The sequence below is a fragment of the Bufo bufo genome, chromosome 7, assembly GCF_905171765.1.
Source record: "Bufo bufo chromosome 7, aBufBuf1.1, whole genome shotgun sequence".
NCBI lineage: Eukaryota > Metazoa > Chordata > Amphibia > Anura > Bufonidae > Bufo > Bufo bufo.
This window is the reverse complement of record NC_053395.1, coordinates 95,634,320-95,655,706: the sequence shown is the minus strand read 5'-3', so window position 1 is coordinate 95,655,706 and position 21,387 is coordinate 95,634,320. Positions and strand designations below refer to the sequence as shown.

Below are 21,387 nucleotides of genomic sequence, written 5' to 3'. Positions count from 1 at the left end.
GGGCCTGTTTCTGGCCTGATATAATCCCTAGTTAACAGACCGGGATTATATCTAACAAGGAACTGGTGGCAGTCTACCGGGCTGGAAGGGCTATGTTTCACTGGGGCAGTGAAAAGGCTCCCTAAGCCTGTCGGGGTTGTGAGCGTGTATTGTGCCATACCGAAGGTCGCTGACCGTGGTTGTGGTATGCTACTTCGAATGCTCGTGAACACACTGTTGCTCTGAGACAAGCCAGCTGAGTGCATGAGTAAATAGAATTAAAAAAATGCACAGACACAGGTGGTATGTTGATTGTTTGAAATCATGGACTAACATTTTATATATTTTATATCTATATTATTATTATTTTTTTGGTGTTGATTGTTGGTAGTCAGAGTTTGCAGTTAAGCAGAAAATGCTGCCTGCACTAATATAAAGATAATCAAATTACAGTTGCTCATGAATTAGAATGAATAATAGGTTTTGTCTAATAATTACTGTTTTGATAAGTAACTTTTTTTTTTTTTTTCTATTTTAAAGAGAAAGTTACAAAGCATTGTGGTTCAAATGGATACTGGTTCAGGCATCCAGACAGTAATAGAACATGGACAAATTATACACAGTGTAATGCCTTCACGATTGAACGAGTAAAGGTATGAGTTTTTGGAACCCCATTAAATAGATGTCAAATTCTGATATATAGAATTTCATGTGAAAAAGTAAAGGGGGACTGGAAGACACAATGACGTAACTTGTTTACACAACACATGCCACAGATTATCACTGTTTGGATTATCAGATTAAGCATTTTGACTGTAAATTAGTTATTAGCACATCATTTCTGGCTAGGATTCAATGGCCATGTGTTTTTGTTAAAAAAAAACAAAAAACGGTTAACTTACCACCTGTTTCATATGTGAAACTTCTGTTTTCCTTATTACCGGTATGTTAAATTATAAATCCATAAATCAGTTTAAAATACTCAACAGCCACATGATGCCAAGATTTTCAGCTTTCTTGCAGACACGAGACTACCGCCCTACATAGCCTTGCGTTGATTGGTCCCAATTTAGACTTACATTTGCTTATATACTGAGATAAGAACAAATGGTCCTTGATGACACTCACAGCTGAAACCCCATCCACATGTGGTGGTAAATGGCCAGGTGATTTTGAAGGGAATGCCTCAGTTTAACCAACAAAATCATATTGTCTTTGGCTACCTCATATAGGCGGGCTTTGGGAACATGTGGCATTCGGACCATAATACCAACAGCTGCAACTATATGTGGTGGAAACCATACCTACATGCGACAGCTAATGACCACATAAATTTGTGGGAAGTGAGGCAATACCTTCAAAGTCATGTTTCCGGTGGACACCACATATGGATGGGGTTTTGAAAAGTAACCAGATGCACACATGTAGATATTTATACAACCCTTAAGATTCAGACTTTTTTTTTTCTCTTTTGTAGACAGCCCTAAATTTGTTCTACCTGACTATTATTGGACATGGATTGTCGATTGCATCACTTCTGATATCTTTAGGAATTTTCTTTTACTTTAAGTAAGTGGTTATAGGTTTTTCACAAATGAAATAAATATATTTCTCTTTTGAAGTAGATGAGTTGAAAACTGAAAAATGCCTCCACACAGGAGGGGGAATCATCTAAAACCTAACTTTTACTATGGTATAATTAAAGATCATACAAAAAATACAAAAAGGCGCCACAAAACACTGACAAAAATATATATTCACAATACTGGTGTCAATATAAATGGTAGACCGTATATCAGTCAGGAAATAAATAAAAAGGAACGGTCTTACCAATTCTTGTACATAGAAGGTTGCTCTATAGTCCATATTCTTGATGTATGTACCATAGAGGGTTCATCTATTAATGTGTAGTCATCTGGGTACGGGTGTCCGTTACAGGTGATTCGGTATATTCCGGGTAAAGCTATCCCTAATATACCTTATATTAAGGAAATTTCGGAAGGGAAGCTACAAAACCCTACCTACCTATACACAGCACCCACCCCGAAAGGGGCGACCCCGTCCGGAACCTGCCCCTGTGCTCGGCTAATTCACTATTTTAAAACTGAGTTTACTTCCGTGACACGTTTCTGTCTCAATAGTCAGACTCATCAGGGGATGAGCTCAGAGTAAATATTAATTCCATTTGAAGGAAAAAAGAACCTGAAGAAACAAAATAGATCGTCTCTGCAGTGGCTGGAGACGGCTGGCCCAGAAGAGAATAATAAACACCCTTCCAGTGGGAACTGGGTGTAACAGAGGGCCTCCTGATTACTAGAGGTAAATCTACACTGAATGTGGTGCTCGTATCCTGGGTTGCAGGCCCACACATCCAAGTAGAAGAAGTGGATCAGCACTTGCTTTTTGATGTTAATAAATCTTTTTTTTTTCTTCCCATAAGCGAAATACAGGCAAGATGCTTGTTTGAAAAAAGCTGTTTAGCCAAAATGCGTCACATCTGTCTATATTCTGCTTATGGCAATAAAATCAAGATGTATTAGCATCAAAATTGAGTGCTGATTAACTTTTTCTACTTGACTATCATAAATCACTATGATACAGTCAGTTCTGATTAGGGGGCCATGGTTAGCAAGGGAGATGCGTCTGACACATATGGCCTGTGATTCCCACCCCGACAACGGTTGTGTGCATGAGCCCTAAGTGTAGGGACAGCTGCTGATTAGTAGCAGTTGTTTCTTTCTGCACATTCTCCCATCAACTCAGATAAAATAAACCTTAGGTTGCATTTACACTACCAAGGGACATCTGTGCCTGTTTTTTGCGGACTGCAAACCGCGTATCCGCAAAACATGGGCTCCGGTTGTGTGTACACCGCAATTGACTTCAATGGGTCTGTGATCCGCAAGATCTGGCCAACGATAGGATATGTATTTTATGGAGCAGAGACTCAGACCCAGAAGCACACCAAAACTATGTCCTATATTTGGCCTCATCTTGTGGTTCATGGACTCATTGAAGTCAATAGGTCTGCGCTGCAATGTGGGGTACACACGGCCGGTGCCCGTGTTTTACAAATATGCAGTTTGCGGTCCACAAACTGACATGACCACATGGTCGTTTGAGTGCGGCCTTAGGCAGAGGCAGTGGCATAACTGATTGGGCCCCACAACAATTTTTTGAATGAACGCCCCCCCCCCCCTTCCCTCAGTAACTTCTTCGCAGCCCTCTCCTTTCATGCAACCCTAATTTCTGTGACTAGTAAAGATCGCTCTCTGAGACGAGGCCCGGCAGATGCTCCGTTCGTTTCCTACAGTGTATGTACGGTCACTGTGTGTATATATATATATATATATATATATATATATATAATGTTATTATACTGTTGAGCATGCCCTGAAAATAAAATCAATTGGTCCTCCTCCTGGGTGGACCCCTTCTGAGTCCGGGCCCCAAAGAAGCCGCTTCCCCTATAGCTACACCCCTGGGCAGAGGAATCCTAAGCTATGCTTTGCACAACAGTGTGGTGACCCCCCTCACCTCAGGTTCGTGCATGGTATTGAAGTATATTTTGGTTCTCCCCCATGCCTCCTTCGTCTCCCCTTCAGCCGCTATAACTTTTCTCCTTGACCATGTCCTCTCTTTTTAGTAATAAAATGTATTCCTTTTGTGCTTCAGTTCTCTCCCCTTATTACTTTTTTTCATGCGCCGTGCCTTTCTATTCAATAATAGAATCCCACTTTTCCACCCCAAACTTCTATATTTTATAGACCGTATAAATTAAATGTTAAAATACATGGATTTCAAAATACTACCTAGGAAAACTCATCCTTCAAAATAAAAGGTCTCATACAGCTATATAAAAGAAAAAATTCAAATGATGTGAATGCTGGAGCACAGAGGGGATACATTTTCCTGGTCCTTAAAGAGGTATTCTGGTTTTAATAACTACATTTTTTTCTTAAGACAATAGGATGTAGAACAACTTTGTAATATGCAGGTATTTAAAATTGTACATGCAGACCTTTATTGTATCCATCCAATTGCCTTTCCCTAAGGCTCAGTTCAGACCTGAGCGTTCTGAAAGGAGCGCTCTGTATGCGCGATTGTGCGGGCGTTTACAATCGCGCATACAGAGACAAGCGTACACAGTGTCGCGCGTTCCCGAAAGTCTATGTACGGGAACGCGCGACAAGCGCCCAAAAAAACGCTCCTGTACTTGTTTGAGCGTCGGGCGTTTTACAGCGCGATCGTACGCGCTGTAAAACGCCCAGGTGACAACCATTCCCATAGGGAAGCATTGGTTTCTCCTTGTTGAGCGTTTTACAGCGCGTAGGAACGCGCTGTAAAACGCTCAGGTCTGAACTGAGCCTAAAGAAAAAATATGGTAAAGTCCATTTTTGTCCTGTAAAATGCATCCGTAGGAGAGCTGGATAGGACTAAACATTGCGTCAGCCATGTGACCTGGCCTTCAGTTAACTGCCCAGGTATCTAAGGAATTGTTTACATCTCGTTTTTGCTTCACGTCAAGCGGATATGTTTAGACATATAGTAACAAAAAAGGGCACAATTTTATGGTTTGTGGTATATTAAACATATATGTTTGATTGATGTGCATACTTTTCAATACGTTTGTGTCCGTTTTTTTGTTTGTTTTTTACTTTTTTATATGTATGAAGTTTATAAATAAAGAGAATCTCACATTTCTAATACAAATTATATATATTTCAAACCCTTTGTCCCCGATCCCCAACTCCCCTACCTCTTTCCATCAACCCCAGCACCCCTATAAACCTGGGGAAAGCACGGGAAAGAGAAAAAAAAAAAAGGGATTTTTTTTCCTTTTTTTCTTTAACAGTTTTTTAAACCAAAGTATAAGTTTTTTGGAAAACTCTCTCTTTTAAAAATAAATATTTGAAGTGTATCAAAGAAAGTAGGAAGTGTCTGGATAAAAACAGATATGTTTAACAGATGAAAACGTATTGTCTTACGTTTCCATCCGTCTTCCATTCACTGCAAATTAAAAAAGTTTATGTATGTTCTGTCCTGCAAAATAAACGTACAGAAACATAAACAATGACAAAAGTATGCACTTTCAAACTATGTTTGCCCAATTATAGTCAATGGGTACGTCAAGTCATATGTTTGTATACGTTTTTTCTTTTTACAAACAAATCCGCTTGACATAGAGCAAAAACGAGATGTGTACAAGGTGAATAGTAGTGTATTGAGGAGCAAAACATGTACAGTATATACAGTGTTACCTGCGGCAGCCCCTCATGTCTGTCAGTGTAGAAGCAGATCTGTGTGTGTGCAGTTTGCTTTTTGCATTAAACTTTATTAACAACATGACAACATCACTTAGAGACAGGCACATGATGTAGTTACTGTAATAACTACAATAAAAATCATGATTCCACTACTGGTCCTTTTACATATCACATGAATGTGCCCCCAGCACTTGGATGTCATGTAACACTGCTGCTTACTGAATATCAGAGATCGCATGATGTGTAGTGTATCACACATTGTATGATTTCCTATTATATAAAAAAAAAAAAAAAAGAAAATCAAATACTCCTTTAACCTCTTAAGGACACATGACGCACCGGTACGGCATGTTGTCCTGGTACTTAAGGACACATGACGTACCGGTACGTCATGTGTATTTCCGATCACCGCTGCCGATCGGAACAAGGTGCCTGCCCGCGTCGACGATCGCCGCAAACCGCAGGTCAATTCAGACCTGCTGTTTGCGGCTTTTACCTGCGGTTGCGGCGGCAGGTGGTGCCATCGGGTCCCCATGCGGCTGTAGGGGGGACCCGATGGCATGGAAGGCAGCGCGATGCCTAAGAAAGGCATCGCGCTGCCTTCCGGTGATGAGCCTGTGAGATCCAGCCCCCTGGATCTCACATGCCGGAAGCTGTATGAGTAATGCACACAGTATTACTCATACAGCCAATGCATTCCAATACAGAAGTATTGGAATGCATTGTAAAGGATTAGACCCCCAAAAGTTCAAGTCCCAAAGTGGGACAAAAAATAAAGTTTTCCCCCCAAAAAATTAAGTTTCAAGTAAAAATAAACAAAAACTTCATTTTCCCCAAATAAAGTTTAAAAAAACTGAAAGTATACCGTATTTTTCGCCCTATAAGACGCACCTAGGTTTTTGGGGAGGAAAATAAGAAAAAAAATATTTTTAACCAAAAGGTGTGCTTTTGGTGGGTTTGGAACTAATGGTGGTCTGTGGATGGTACTATTACTGGGGATCTGTGGATGACGGACACTGTTATGGGGGGATCTGTGGATGTCGGACACTGTTATGGAGGGATCTGTGGATGACGGACACTGTTATGGGGGGATCTGTGGATGACGGACACAGTTATGGGGGGATCTGTGCATGACGGACACTGTTATGGGGGATCTGTGGATGACGAACACTGTTATGGGGGGGATCTGTGGATGACGGACACTGTTATGGGGGGATCTGTGGATGACGGACACTGTTATGGGGGGATCTGTGGATGACTGATACTGTTACGGGGGGATCTGTGGATGATGGACACTGTTACAGGGGGATCTGTGGATGACGGACACTGTTACACGGAGGATCTGTGGATGACAGACACTGTTACACGGAGGATCTGTGGATGATGGACACTGTTACGGGGGGATCTGTGGCTGGCATTGTTACAGGGGGGATCTGTGGCTGGCACTGTTACAGGGGGGATCTGTGGCTGGCACTGTTACAGGGGGGATCTGTGGCTGGCACTGTTATATATGTGCCATCCACAGACCCCCCACCCCATAACAGTGTCATCCACAGACCCCCCCAGCCCATAACAGTGCCATCCACAGACCCCCCACCCCTTAACTGTGCCATCCACGGATGTCATCCACAGATCCGTCGCCCCCCCAGTATACAAATATAAAATGTCTTATTTAATTAAAAATGATAGCACATGCCCCCTCACTCCTAATAGTACCGTACATCCTAATAGCTTCTGTACAATGCCAGCAGTCAGGCCGGGCGGCTGGCGCGTCACTCACTGACGTCACTTGCCTGCGCCGCCTGCTTCATTCATAAAGTAGGCGGCGCAGGCACGTGACATCAGGGAGTTACGCTGCCGCCCGCACGGCCTGCCTGCCGGCATTGTACAGAAGCTATTAGGATGTACGGTACTATTAGGAGTGAGGGGGCATGTGTAATAACTTTTAATTGAATAAGACATTTTATATTTGTGCAGCACTGGAGCGGCGGGGCTATAGTACAGTGACTGCACCGCCCCGCCACAATTGCCGGCCCCCAGCTTCTCCTCCCAGTCCCGCCCCCGCTCGCTCGTACATCGCAGCCAGCGATGTTAAACTGTCAGCATTCGCCCCATAAGACGCAGGGGCATTCCCCCCCAATTTTTTTTTGGGGGGGGAGTGCGTCTTATGGGGCGAAAAATACGGTACATATTAGGCATCGCCGCGTCCGTATCGACCGGTTCTATAAACATATCACATGACCTAACCCCTCAGATGAACACCATTAAAAAATAAAAACTGCGCTAATTAAACCATTTTTTGTCACCTTACATCACAAAAAGTACAACAGCAAGCGATCAAAAAGGCATTTGCCCACCAAAATAGTACAAATCTAACCGTCACCTCATCCCGCAAAAAATGAGCCCCTACCTGAGACAATTGCCCAAAAAATTAAAAAACTAGGGCTCAGAATATGGACACACTAAAACATCATTTTTTTGGTTTCAAAAATATTATTGTGTAAAACTTACATAAATAAAAAAAAGTATACATATTAGGTATCGCCGCGTCCGTATCGACCGGCTCTATAAAAATATCACATGACCTAACCCCTCAGATGAACACCGTAAAAAATTTAAAATAAAAACTGTGCTAAATAAACAATTTTTTGTCACCTTACATAACAAAAAGTGTAATAGCAAGCGATCAAAAAGTCACACGCACCCCAAAATAGTGCCAATAAAACCGTCATCTCATGCCGCAAAAATCATAACCTACCTAAGGTAATCGCCCAAAAACTGAAAAAATTATGGCTCTCAGACTATGGAAACACTAAAACATGATTTTTTTTTGCTTAGAAAATGAAATCATTGTGTAAAACTTACATAAATAAAAAAAAATTATACATATTAGATATCACAGCTTCCGTAATAACTTGCTCTATAAAAATATCACATGACCTAACCCCTCAGGTGAATACCGTAAAAAACTAAAAATAAAAACGGTGTTAAAAAAGCAATTTTTTAGCACCTTACATCACAAAAAGTGTAATAGCAAGCGATCAAAAAGTCACACACACCCTAAAATAGTGTCATCTCATCCCGCAAAAATCATACCCTACCCAAGGTAATCGCCCAAAAACTAAAATAATTATGGCTTTCAGACTATGGAAACACTAAAACATGATTTATTTTGTTTCAAAAAAGAAATCATTGTGTAAAACTTACATAAATAAAAAAAAAAGTATACATATTAGGTATCGCCGCATCCGTGACAACCTGGTCTATAAAAATATCACATGATCTAACCTGTCAGATGAATGTTGTAAATAACAAAAAATATAAACGGTGCCAAAACAGCTATTTCTTGTTGCCTTGCCTCACAAAAAGTGTAATATAGAGCAACCAAAAATCATATGTACCCTAAACTAGTACCAACAATACTGCCACCCTATCCCGTAGTTTCTAAAATGGGGTCACTTTTTTGGAGTTTCTACTCTAGGGGTGCATCAGGGGCGCTTCAAATGGGACATGGTGTCAAAAAAAACAGTCCAGCAAAATCTGCCTTCAAAAAAACCGTATGGCATTCCTTTCCTTCTGCGCCCTACCGTGTGCCATACAGCGGTTTACGACCACATATGGGGTGTTTCTGTAAACTACAGAATCCGGACAATAAATATTGAGTTTTGTTTGGCTGTTAACCCTTTCTTTGTATCTGGAAAAAATATATTAAAATGGAAAATCTACCAAAAAAGTGAAATTTTGAAATTGTCTCTCCATTTGCCAATAACTTTTGTGGAACACCTAAAGGGTTAACGACATTTGTAAAATCAGTTTTGAATACCTTGAGGGGTGTAGTTTCTTAGATGGGGTCACTTTTATGGAGTTTCTACTCTAGGGGTGCATCAGGGGGGGCTTCAAATGGGACATGGTGTAAAAAAAAACAGTCCAGCAACACCTGCCTTCCAAAAACCGTATGGCATTCCTTTCCTTCTGCGCCCAGTTTTGAATACCTTGAGGGGTGTAGTTTCTAGAATGGGGTCATTTTTGGATGGTTACTATTATGTAAGCCTCGCAAAGTGACTTCAGACCTGAACTGGTCCCTAAAAATTTGGTTTTTGAAAATTTCTTAAAAATTTCAAGATTTGCTTCTAAACTTCTAAGCCTTGTAACATCCCCAAAAAATAAAATATAATTTCCAAAATGATCCAAACAGGAAGTAGACATATGGGGAATGTAAAGTAATAACTATTTTTGGAGGTATTACTATGTATTATAGAAGTAGAGAAATTTAAACTTGGAAATTTGCAATTTTTTACCAATTTTTGGTAAATTTTGTATTTTTTCATAAATAAAAATTATTTTTTTTTACTTCATTTTACCAGTGTCATGAAGTACATCATGTGACGAAAAAACAATCTCAGAATGGCCTGGATAAGTCAAAGCGTTTTAAAATTATCACCACTTAAAGTGACACTGGTTAGATTTGCAAAAAATGGCCTGGTCCTTAAGGTGAAATAAGGCTGTGTCCCAAAGGGGTTAAAACTAAAATGAGCTGGGTTAAATAAGCAAATGAAGCACTTGATTTCTACGCTGACTCTATGTAAATGAGACAAATTGAGGATTTGCAATAAAAAAATGTCAAATTTTCTTGATGAAACTGTTAGTTTGGTAATTTGCAAAGAGAAATGTGAATCAGCCCACAGAAAACAGTTGATCACTGTATGGAGACACAACTGCCACTATATATTACAAATAATTTTTTAGATAAAAAATTGCTGGTGGCACCTATTGCTCTAATAATACTGATGCTTGTGTGCATTTTGTATCTCAGAATTCTTTTGACATGTTTAAAGAGGACCTTTCATCGGTCCAAACATTGTGAACGCTCCGTTCTCCCGTTATGTCCTCCGGTATGTTCGGGGACTTGGTCATAGTAGGCGGAGTCTGCCGTTGTTCTGCTGGGCGTCTCCTTCTCCTAGGCTGTAGCGCTGGCCAATCGCAGCGCAGAGCTCACAGCCTGGGAGAAAAAACCTCCCAGGCTGTGAGCTCTGCGCTGCAATTGGCCAGCGCTACAGCCTAGGAGAAGGAGACGCCCAGCAGAACAAGGGCAGACTCCGCCTACTATAACCAAGTCTCCTAAGTCTCCGCCTACTATAACCAAGTCCCTGAACATACCGGAGTACATAACGGGAGAACGGAGCGGCGCCCAGGGATAATAGTAAGTGCAGTGAGATCCCTGGGCGCCGCTGTATATGTCATGATACTTAGTTCACAATGTTTGGACCGATGAAAGGTCCTCCTTTAATATATATGCAATATAATTTAATTACATTTACATTCTTTCTGTTTCAGAAATTTAAGCTGCCAGAGAATTACACTTCACAAGAATCTCTTTTTGTCCTTCGTCTGCAATTCAGTTGTCACTATTATTTCATTAACAGCTGTGGCAAACAACCAACCTTTGGTGGCTACGAACCCAGTAAGTTGAAACTAAATGTATAATTAAATGAATATCCACATGTAAGCACCAGGTTGTTTTAGAGTTAAATGATAAAATTCTGGCTGCGTGTAGCCCCACTAGGGGGAGCTATGCACAGGATTTGGAGCACTGTCTATAAATATTTCTGTATTATAACATACACTTTGAGTTATATTATTATGACCACTTCCTAGTTTCAAAGTATATTGTGGCACCATTGCAAAAAAAGCAGTGTGGAAACTGCACAGCACCACGTGCCATTCATGTGAGAGATGAACGTTGGCTATTGCTAGCTCACTGCCAGAATGAACCAGGGGGCTACCAGACGTGTGTAAAACAACAGTTGAGCAAACCCTAGTGTATATGGGACACCGAAGCAGAAGTTGCATTGGCAGAAGATGCTTCAATTTTTGCTGCAGTATCGGAATTGGACCTCAACTTATTGGCAAAGAGTTGCCTTTTCTACTTCATCGAACGTATGGACGTTGTCAGACAAGAAACCTCAGAAATGTCCTGCAACTATTGCTTGTGGAACACAAGCTGGTGGTGGCAGCGTTATGTTTTGGGAATAGTTTTTGTGTCATCCCCTGGGCCCACTCATCCATTTGGAAGGCACTCTTATTTTGAGTATGAAGCCATCCTTGCAGATCACATAAACTCATACCATACATGCTGATTGTCTTCCCTGGGGGGAATGGGATCTTCCAAGAAGACAATGCGACATGTCACATGGATAGACATGTACAACATTGGGTTTGAAGAGCATGACCAAGACTTCCCTGACCTCCTGATTCCCCAGACTTGAACCCAATTGAGCATCTGTTGGACCATCTTGATTGTCATGTTTGCTCCATTTATCTTCACCCATGCACCTTCCAGCAGCTGTGCAATGCACTACAATTAGCATTGCTCCAGATACCTGCTACAACCTACCCGAACCTTATTGATTCACTCCCACCCGTGTCTGTGCTGCACACGGCAGTACCCTGGATATTAGCTAGTGGTTAAATTAATGTGACTTGATTTGTATATTTTTTTTCAACAGTGTATTGTGCAGCACCTCAAGCTGGGCAGCAGCGTCATTTGCTATTTTATAGCAAATGAGATTAGACTGCTCATCATGCCAAATTATTTAGAGTGATTGTTGTCAGTCCTGAGTAGCTGAATAGTGTTAAAACAAAAAACTATTGTCACTAGTACTTAAAACGGTTATCTATTCATTTGATATTGATAAACTATCCTTATGATTAGAGATGAGTGAATTTCTCAAAAATTTGGTTCTGACGGTTCGACGAATTTCCCAAAAAGATTTGATTCAATCCAAATTTAGGCGTCATGCTTAGGATCAATTCACACTTCACTTATTTGGTTAGTTATGGGGCCAAAACTGACCAAATAACTCAGCCTTTCAGTTCAATGTTAGTGTCAGGTAAAAAGAACAATGCAGTGGCCCAACATTCTACTATAGAGTGAAGAAGCGCACTCCTTTTACATCATCGTCAGCTGATTCCACATAGATTTCTACAGAACCTGTTCTGTTACACTCTGAAACAAGTAATGCCCCATTGACCGAATGGAGAGGGTGGCAACACCATGAGGAGTCAACACAGTGGCCCAGTTACAGAGTGGTGAGGGTGGGAATCGCATGAGTCGTCAACACAGTTGCCCAGTCACACAGAGTGGTAAGGGTGGGAATCGCATGAGGAATCACATGAGTCATCAACACAGTGGCCAAGTCACAGAGTGTTGTTGGTGAAAATCACATGAGGAATAGCATGAGTCGTCAACACAGTGGCCAACCCTCAGAGTGGTAAAGGGTGGGAATCGCATGAAGAATCGCTTGAGTGGTTACCACAGTGGCCCAGTCACAGCGTGGGCCATGCTGACGTCCTCCGACGGCTTGATGAAAATCCCTCACCATGAGTGTGGCATTTTTTTCCCCACTACTCCGTGCTAACTGCCTGTTACCGATGCCTCCATGAACCAATGTACACTACATCTTTCCAGACAGGTAGGCTCCTGCGTAGCAGGCGGCCTACCCTGGGCACGTTTGGCTACACATCTCACACTGCTGCCACCCTGCTGATCACAGCCATGTTACCACCCTGCTGGCTCAGCTGCTGTCACGGTCACTCCTGTGAGTTAGGTGAGAAGATCGGATAGACTTGCTGCACGTGAGGCTATCTGACAGGTCTCTCTGTTTTCCTCTATGTATGTTGTTGTTTGGCAGGATCTCACCTCTCCTCAGGTGCCGCTCATTATCAGTGATGAGGCTCTATTTAGATCCGCCTCACACTGCTGACCATGCGGTTGATAGTTTCTGCTTGGAGTTGCTAGTGCTGGTTTGTCTTGGATCTCCTGCTTCTCCATACATCTCTAAGCTAAGTACTTGTTGCCTTCGCTGTTTCTTATTATCTGATGTGTGTTGTTTATAGGCCTCAGGGAGAATCAGGTTCTTTCATTCTGGAAGGAACCGGCTGTCTCATCCCCTGCTACCTATCCTAGGACTCGTCAGTTTTAGCAGGGCTTTAGGAATCCGGCGTATAAGTATTTCCACCATCAGGATCTGCTCATACTGGCAGGAGTTAGGGAAAGGCCTAGGGATTACTAGGAGGTCACCATCCCTCTTCCTTAGCTTTTGAGGCCTAGATTGTTGTCTATTCGTTGTGGTGTGTATTTGGTGTTTTCCCTTCCCCTTAACCACCTCAGCTCCCCTAGCTTAAACACCCTTAATGACCAGGCTACTTTTTACACTTCTGACCTACAGTACTTTCATCATTTTTTTGCTCGGTCATGCAACTTACCACCCAAATGAATTTTACCTCCTTTTCTTCTCACTAATAGAGCTATCATTTGGTGGTATTTCATTGCTGCTGACATTTTTACATTTTTTGTTATTAATCGAAATTTAACGATTTTTTTTGCAAAAAAATGACATTTTTCACTTTCAGTTGTAAAATTTTGCAAAAAAAACGACATCCATATATCAATTTTTCTCTAAATTTATTGTTCTACATGTCTTTGATAAAAAAAAAATGTTTGGGTAAAAGTTATAGCGTTTACAAACTATGGTACAAAAATGTGAATTTCCGCTTTTTGAAGCAGCTCTGACTTTCTGAGCACCTGTCATGTTTCCTGAGGTTCTACAATGGCCAGACAGTACAAACACCCCACAAATGACCCCATTTCGGAAAGTAGACACCCTAAGGTATTCGCTGATGGGCATAGTGAGTTCATAGAACTTTTTATTTTTTGTCACAAGTTAGCGGAAAATGATGATTTTTTTTTTTCTTAAAAGTCTCATATTCCACTAATTTGTGACAAAAAATAAAAACTTCGATGAACTCACTATGCCCATCAGCGAATACCTTGGGGTGTTTTCTTTCCAAAATGGGGTCACTTGTGGGGTAGTTATACTGCCCTGGCATTCTAGGGGCCCTAATGTGTGGTAAGTAGTTTGAAATCAAAATCTGTAAAAAATGGCTGGTGAAATCCGAAAGGTGCTCTTTGGAATGTGGGCCCCTTTGCCCACCTAGGCTGCAAAAAAGTGTCACACATGTGGTATCTCCGTACTCAGGAGAAGTTGGGCAATGTGTTTTGGGGTGTCATTTTACATACACCCATGCTGGGTGAGAGAAATTAATACAAATAAGTCACAGGGGCCTGATGGGATACACCCAAAGCTATTAAAAGAGCTCAGCGGCGGACTAGCAAAACCATTAACAGATTTATTTAACCAATCACTGGCAACAGGAGTCGTTCCAGAAGATTGGAAATTGGCAAATGTTGTGCCCATTCACAAGAAAGGTAGTAGGGAGGAATCGGGCAACTATAGGCCAGTAAGTCTGACATCAATAGTGGGGAAGTTAATAGATTTTTTTGATTGGGTGACTAAAATAATAGATGGCGGAGGTGCAGTAGACATCGCTTATCTGGACTTTAGTAAGGCTTTTAAAACTGTCCCACATAGAAGGCTTATCAATAAATTGCAGTCTTTGTGCGTGGACTCCCATATTGTTGAATGGATTAGGCAGTGGCTGAGGGACAGACAACAGAGGGTTGTAGTCAATGGAGTATATTCAGACCATGGTCTTGTTACCAGTGGGGTACCTCAGGGATCTGTTCTGGGACCCATATTGTTTAATATCTTTATCAGCGAAATTGCAGAAGGCCTCAATGGTAAGGTGTGTCTTTTTGCTGATAACACAAAGATTTGTAACAGGGTTGATGTTCCTGTCGGGATACACCAAATGGAAAAGGATTTAGGAAAACTAGAGGAATGGTCAAAAATCTGGCAACTAAAATTTAATGTTAATAAGTGCAAGATAATGCATCTGGGGCGTAAAAACCCAAGAGCAGAATATAAAATCAGTGATACATTCCTAACCTCAGTATCTGAGGAAAGTGATTTAGGGGTCATTATTTCAGAAGACTTAAAGGTAGGCAGACAATGTCATAGAGCAGTAGGAAATGCTAGCAGAATGCTTGGGTGTATAGGGAGAGGCATTACCAGTAGAAAGAGGGAGGTGCTCATGCCGCTCTACAGAGCACTAGTGAGACCTCATTTGGAGTATTGTGCGCAGTACTGGAGACCATATCTCTAGAAGGATATTGATACTTTGGAGAGAGTTCAGAGAAGAGCTACTAAACTAGTACATGGATTGCAGGATAAAACTTACCAGGAAAGATTAAAGGACCTTAACATGTATAGCTTGGAAGAAAGACGAGACAAAGGGGATATGATAGAAAATTTTAAATACATAAAGGGAATCAACAAGGTAAGAGGAGAGAATATTTAAAAGAAGAAAAACTGCTACAAGAGGGCACAGTTTTAAATTAGAGGGGCAAAGGTTTAAAAGTAATATCAGGAAGTATTACTTTACTGAGAGAGTAGTGGATGCATGGAATAGCCTTCCTGCAGAAGTGGTAGCTGCAAATACAGTGAAGGAGTTTAAGCATGCATTGGATAGGCATATGGCCATCCTTCATATAAGATAGGGCCAAGGGCTATTTATAGTATTCAGTATATTGGGCAGACTAGATGGGCCAAATGGTTCTTATCTGCCGACACATTCTATGTTACTATGTTTCTAAGCTCCTATCTGGTGATGAGCCAATGCAGTTGGGTCAGGTCACACCTGGACCAGGTGATAAAAACTTTAGGGTTATGCAAAGAATTAGCTTTTTCTGTGGTCAAGGAGGACATTTTGTTAACGTATGTCCTTATGTTAAACATCAAGGTGAAAAGGGGAAAATAAAGTCCTAATGTGTCTAGTCCTCTTCTGATGGGGAAGTTGAGAATGTACTTTTGTCTTTTACCGGTAGTACCCGATTTCTCCTGCCTGCCAAGGTGGCGCTAGATTCCAAAACTATGGAAATGGAAGTATTTATTGACAGTGAGGCAGGGGTTAACTTAGTTGATGGCCAGTTTGTCCGTAAGCATGGTTTGACAACAAGCGCATTAGACTAAAATATTTCTGTGTTTGTGATTGATTCCATCCCTCTCTCTGTGTCAAATGGTGCAGGACATTCCTCTAAAGGTGGGAGATTCTCATATTGAATCCATTTCATGTTTTGTGCTGGAGGGTTTGCCTGCTCCTCTGGTGTTAGGTTTACCATAGTTAATCCTCTGGATGTTCGGATTCGACGGGTTCAGACCCGAACTTTACCCCGAACCCCATTGAAGTCAGTGGGGACTCGAACTTTTGAGCACTAAAATGGCTGTAAAAATGTCATGGAAAGGGCTAGAGGGCTGCAAATGGCATCAAAATGTGGTTAAGAGCATGGCAAGTGCTCTGCAAACAAATGTGGATAGGGAAATGACTTTAACATAAATGGGTAAAAATAAAAAATAATAATCTTGATCTAGGAGGACGAGGTCCATATAGAGTAGGAGGTTGAGGAGGCGGTGGAAGCGACGGTGGAGGAGGTAGCCTACACTGCTTTTTGGTTTTAAATTAATTTTTTTAAATTAGGGTACACCCCAAAACATTGGGAAATATAACCTGTGATAACCCCCTGCAGTCGTGCTAAACACACGTTAAGACAATACACTGGCTGGAGGGCAGGCCAGCACCTCCAAAAGGTAAAGGGCAAGCTCAGGCCATGTGCCCAATTTGGAGACCCAGAAGTTGCAGGGGCTGACCCCTGTCAGTCAGTTCGTGTAGGCGTGTGCACACTTACTGCCCCACCATTTTGCACGACCCCGTGATGTTCACGATACAATTTAATATCTGCTCTATCAACTTTCGATGTTCTTTTCTGCGCCTACTATGATGATCACGGGTGGTGGGTGTAACGGAACGCCTAGCACCCCGACCGGGTACCTCCGTCGATATATGCTCCTAGTGCTTCCAGAGGACTCCAAGCACTCCACTTTACACCGTACGCACTGCAGACCCCACGAACCGCCGAAGCTTGGTGGAGGTCATGCCGTCTCCTACCCACCCTGGACCTACGACAAGGCTCCAGGCTCCAGTGGGTGAACCTCTCCTAAATCCAGAGACAGCAACCAGGAGCAAGCTCTTACAAGAGATTATACTCAGGGGAGTATTGTGATATAGCAATCCCCAAGAGTGTAGTTATTCCATCCCCCAAACATGAGCCAAGACTTCATGAAGGTATAAAACAGGAACTCCCTTTATTTTAACACACAAGCATTATTACATCTCCCAACAATGTTACCACCCACAGAGTTTTGTAAAAACAGCCAATCACATGTACCTACAGTATTCAACCTTCCCAGCAATTGTACACAAAATCCCCTTCCCTCTATCTGTAACGCAATAAACAAAATACAATGAGCATTTGTCTGAGACGCAATTAACTAACACACGCATTGTCTGAGACGCAATTAACTAACACAATGAACATTGTCTGAGATGCAATCCACAAAATACCATTACCAAACGTAATGGACTAACTTGAACCCTGGTCTAATTTGTGGGGGTGAGAGTTCAAGTTAGTCCAAGTCCTTTGTGAACAAATGAGGCCTGGCTGATGAGAGGGCCCATAATCCTGGGGCAAGAGGCTAGCAGCCAGGCCCCTCCAAAACCCAGTGGCGAGGTTGGTTTCGCCACACATCTCCCCCTCCTAGGGAAGACTTCCCAGATACCTGACCTCACGGTCAATACCTGAGTTAGTCTAGCAGTTCACCCACAACCCAATACTGGACCTGTTGAATTTTGGGGCCTGGCTCTGTTCTGTATGTCCCCAGCTGTTTTGATTGGGCATCTGCGACTCCTTGCTTCCTTGTGGTTCTCTACCTTGGAGCTGTAGGTACTTGGTGGGCAGAGGCCGACTGCGCTCTGCCCAGATGCCAGCTCTTCCGCTGAGGTAGCCAGTGGGGAGTCAGCCTCTGGACACGAGGATAGGGGAGGGCAGAGGCCGACTGCGCTCTGCCCAGATGCCAGCTCTTCCGCTGGGGTAGCCTGTGGGAAGTCCAGCTCTGGAGAAGAGGATAGGGGAGGGCAGAGGCCAGCGGCGCTCTGCCCTGATGCCAGCGCTTCAGCTGGGGTGCATGGTGCCAACTCCTGCTGGGTAGTAACTGAATGGTTAGGGCAGAGGCCAGCGGCGCTCTGCTCTGATGCCAGCTCTTCTGCTGGAGAGGGGTCAGTGGGGTTTAAAGCCTTACCCACTACCCTCAGTATTGGGCTGGGAGAGAGCTGTGGAGGGGGACTATCACTTACCCCCTCCTCTGGATACCCCATCTGCCGCTGGGGAGAGAGACCAACTGTCTCCTCTCCCTGTAGAGCATACTGCCGCTGGGTAGTGAGACCAGCTGTCTCCACTACCAGTGATTCTGGTTGTTGCAGAGATGAGGGACCGACAATCTCCTCTCCCTGTACTCCCAGTGGCAGTTGGAGATCTGGGCCGCCTGCCCAGCCACCCTGTTGGGACGGTGGAGTGACTATGGTCCCATCTCCACCTGCCGACTGGGGTTCCTCCCAGTACCAGTCTATGAAGTCCCCTACCTCCACAGTTTGTGAGGAAGTAGGGGATACCTCAGCTGTGACTTGCCAGGGGAAGGGCTGCAGGTCTGGGCTTGGTATCCAACTGTCTTGCATCTTGCGCTGGGCTTGAATGGAGCGAAACAACTGTTGATAATCTTGCTCCAGTTCCCACTCCCTTTGGACCAGAAAGGTCAGATCTGCCCTCACCCCACTAGTTGTAGGCCAATTGTGCAAGTCCCACCTGTAGTCAGTAATTTCCCAAAATCTAGACTCTTCTGTGCTCCCAAAGTCAATGTCTTCAAAAGACTCCCACAATAAACCAGGGCAATTATATTCCTCACCTTCGGGCTTGGCGTACTCCTCCATCCATGGAGACTGTCGTACTGTGTCCCACCATAGTGCTTGGTAAGCGTCATCCAGCCAGGTTTCCTGCCATACCAGTGTCTCAAGCTCTGACACCCACTCCATCAATGGTTGCTCTCCCAGTAGAGGTAGTCGCAGCGCCAATCACATTCGCAATCTCTGCTCCTCACTGGGAAGACTCTCACCCCTCCGACGCTGCACGTCCTCCAGGGCCTGGTGCCATACGCCTTTCCGCTCGGCATCCCTGTAATCCGGGTGATCTTCCTCATGGAATGCTGTGTAGGAACCAACGGCATCCATATTGCTGTAGCCAGGGGCGCTGTACGGATACTAGCGTTGCCCTCAATATACTCCACGAACGGTGTCTCCGAGCTGCTTCTTTTCACACTAGGACGCCATCCCACTGCTTGCCACCAATGTAACGGAACACCTAGCACCCCGACCGGGTACCTCCGTCGATATATGCTCCTAGTGCTTCCAGAGGACTCCAAGCACTCCACTTTACACCGTACGCACTGCAGACCCCACGAACCGCCGAAGCTTGGTGGAGGTCTCGCCGTCTCCTACCCACCCTGGACCTACGACAAGGCTCCAGGCTCCAGTGGGTGAACCTCTCCTAAATCCAGAGACAGCAACCAGGAGCAAGCTCTTACAAGAGATTATACTCAGGGGAGTATTGTGATATAGCAATCCCCAAGAGTGTAGTTATTCCATCCCCCAAACATGAGCCAAGACTTCATGAAGGTATAAAACAGGAACTCCCTTTATTTTAACACACAAGCATTTTATACACATCTCCCAACAATGTTACCACCCACAGGGTTTTGTAAAAACAGCCAATCACATGTACCTACAGTATTCAACCTTCCCAGCAATTGTACACAAAATCCCCTTCCCTCTATCTGTAACGCAATAAAGAAAATACAATGAGCATTTGTCTGAGACGCAATTAACTAACACACGCATTGTCTGAGACGCAATTAACTAACACAATGAACATTGTCTGAGACGCAATCCACAAAATACCATTACCAAACGTAATGGACTAACTTGAACCCTGGTCTATTTCGTGGGGGTGAGAGTTCAAGTTAGTCCAAGTCCTTTGTGAACAAATGAGGCCTGGCTGATGAGAGGGCCCATAATCCTGGGGCAAGAGGCTAGCAGCCAGGCCCCTCCAAAACCCAGTGGCGAGGTTGGTTTCACCACAGTGGGGAATCAGGGTTCCAGGCCAGAGAGGGAGCGTGAGAAAGAGAGACCACATCCAAGGGAGGATACATTTTTTTAAATTATAGAGTGGAATTATTAAAGCGTAAAAGTGGGACAACTTTTTAAACTTTAAGCATTGAATGAAAGGATGTGCCGCGCATTAATTAACGAAGAACTTATTTAATTTTATTCCCTGTCAACTATGCAGAGCAGGGGTTTCTATCCGGCAAAATTTGAAAAATGTAATTGACGATTTTTTTTAATTTATGTTCCTGTCACCTATGTTGAGGTGCCCCAGTGACATCCACCATCCATTTCGATATCTTCTCTATGAACTTTCGATGTTCTTTTCTGAGCCTACCATGTTGATCACGGTTATCGGCGAATCAGGGTTCCACGCCGGAGATGGAGCGTGAGAAAAAGAGATCAAATTTAAGGGAGATAAATTTATACATTTTTTTGGGGATCGAGCGGAAATGTGGGAAAAGCTGTTAAATCGCAAATGTGGGACAAATTACAGAAGCCAAAATGTGGGTCAGAAGAGTAAAGCGGAATTATGGGAAAAGTTATTGAGGCGACAATTTGGGACAAATTACAGAAGCCCAAATGTGGGCCAAAAGAGTAAAGCGGAAATGTGGGACAAAGTATTGAATCGCAAATGTTGGCCAAAAGAGTAAAGCGGAAATGTGGGACAAAGTATTGAATCGCAAATGTTGGCCAAAAGAGTAAAGCGGAATTGTGGGACAAATTATTGAAGCACAAATGTGGTACAACTTGTTAAAGTTTAAGCATTGAATCAAAGGAGGTGGCGCGCATCAATTAAAGAAGAATTTCTGAAATTTTATTCCCTGTCACCTATGCAGATCAGAAGTCTATTCACGTCTAAAATTGTATAAGGTCAACCCAAGAATGTAACAGAAAAATTTGTGAAATTTATTAACCTGTCTACTTGGTAGAGCAGGGGTCTATGACAGAAAAAAATTGTTTGTCACCCGAAAATGTTAAAAAAAATTTTTTATTGAAATTTATTAAGCTGTCAACTATATAGAGGAGGGGTATATTACACCCAAAAATTTGTGAATTTCACCCAAAAATTTAAATGACAATTTTTTATTTTTTTACCCGTCAACTAGGTACATCAGTAGTACAACACACCCAG

At 42.9% G+C, this 21,387-nt stretch overlaps 1 protein-coding gene across 1 annotated transcript in view; it reads left to right on the top strand.

The window, feature by feature from the left end:
- The window catches only part of CALCRL (calcitonin receptor like receptor), a 496,395-nt gene that overhangs the window by 263,862 nt on the left and 211,146 nt on the right, over positions 1–21,387 (top strand). Inside the window, exons 5-7 of the mRNA XM_040439799.1 lie at positions 520–632; positions 1,457–1,548; positions 10,581–10,707. Coding sequence (XP_040295733.1) covers positions 520–632; positions 1,457–1,548; positions 10,581–10,707 — 332 coding nt within the window. The remainder of the gene's footprint in view (positions 1–519; positions 633–1,456; positions 1,549–10,580; positions 10,708–21,387) is intronic.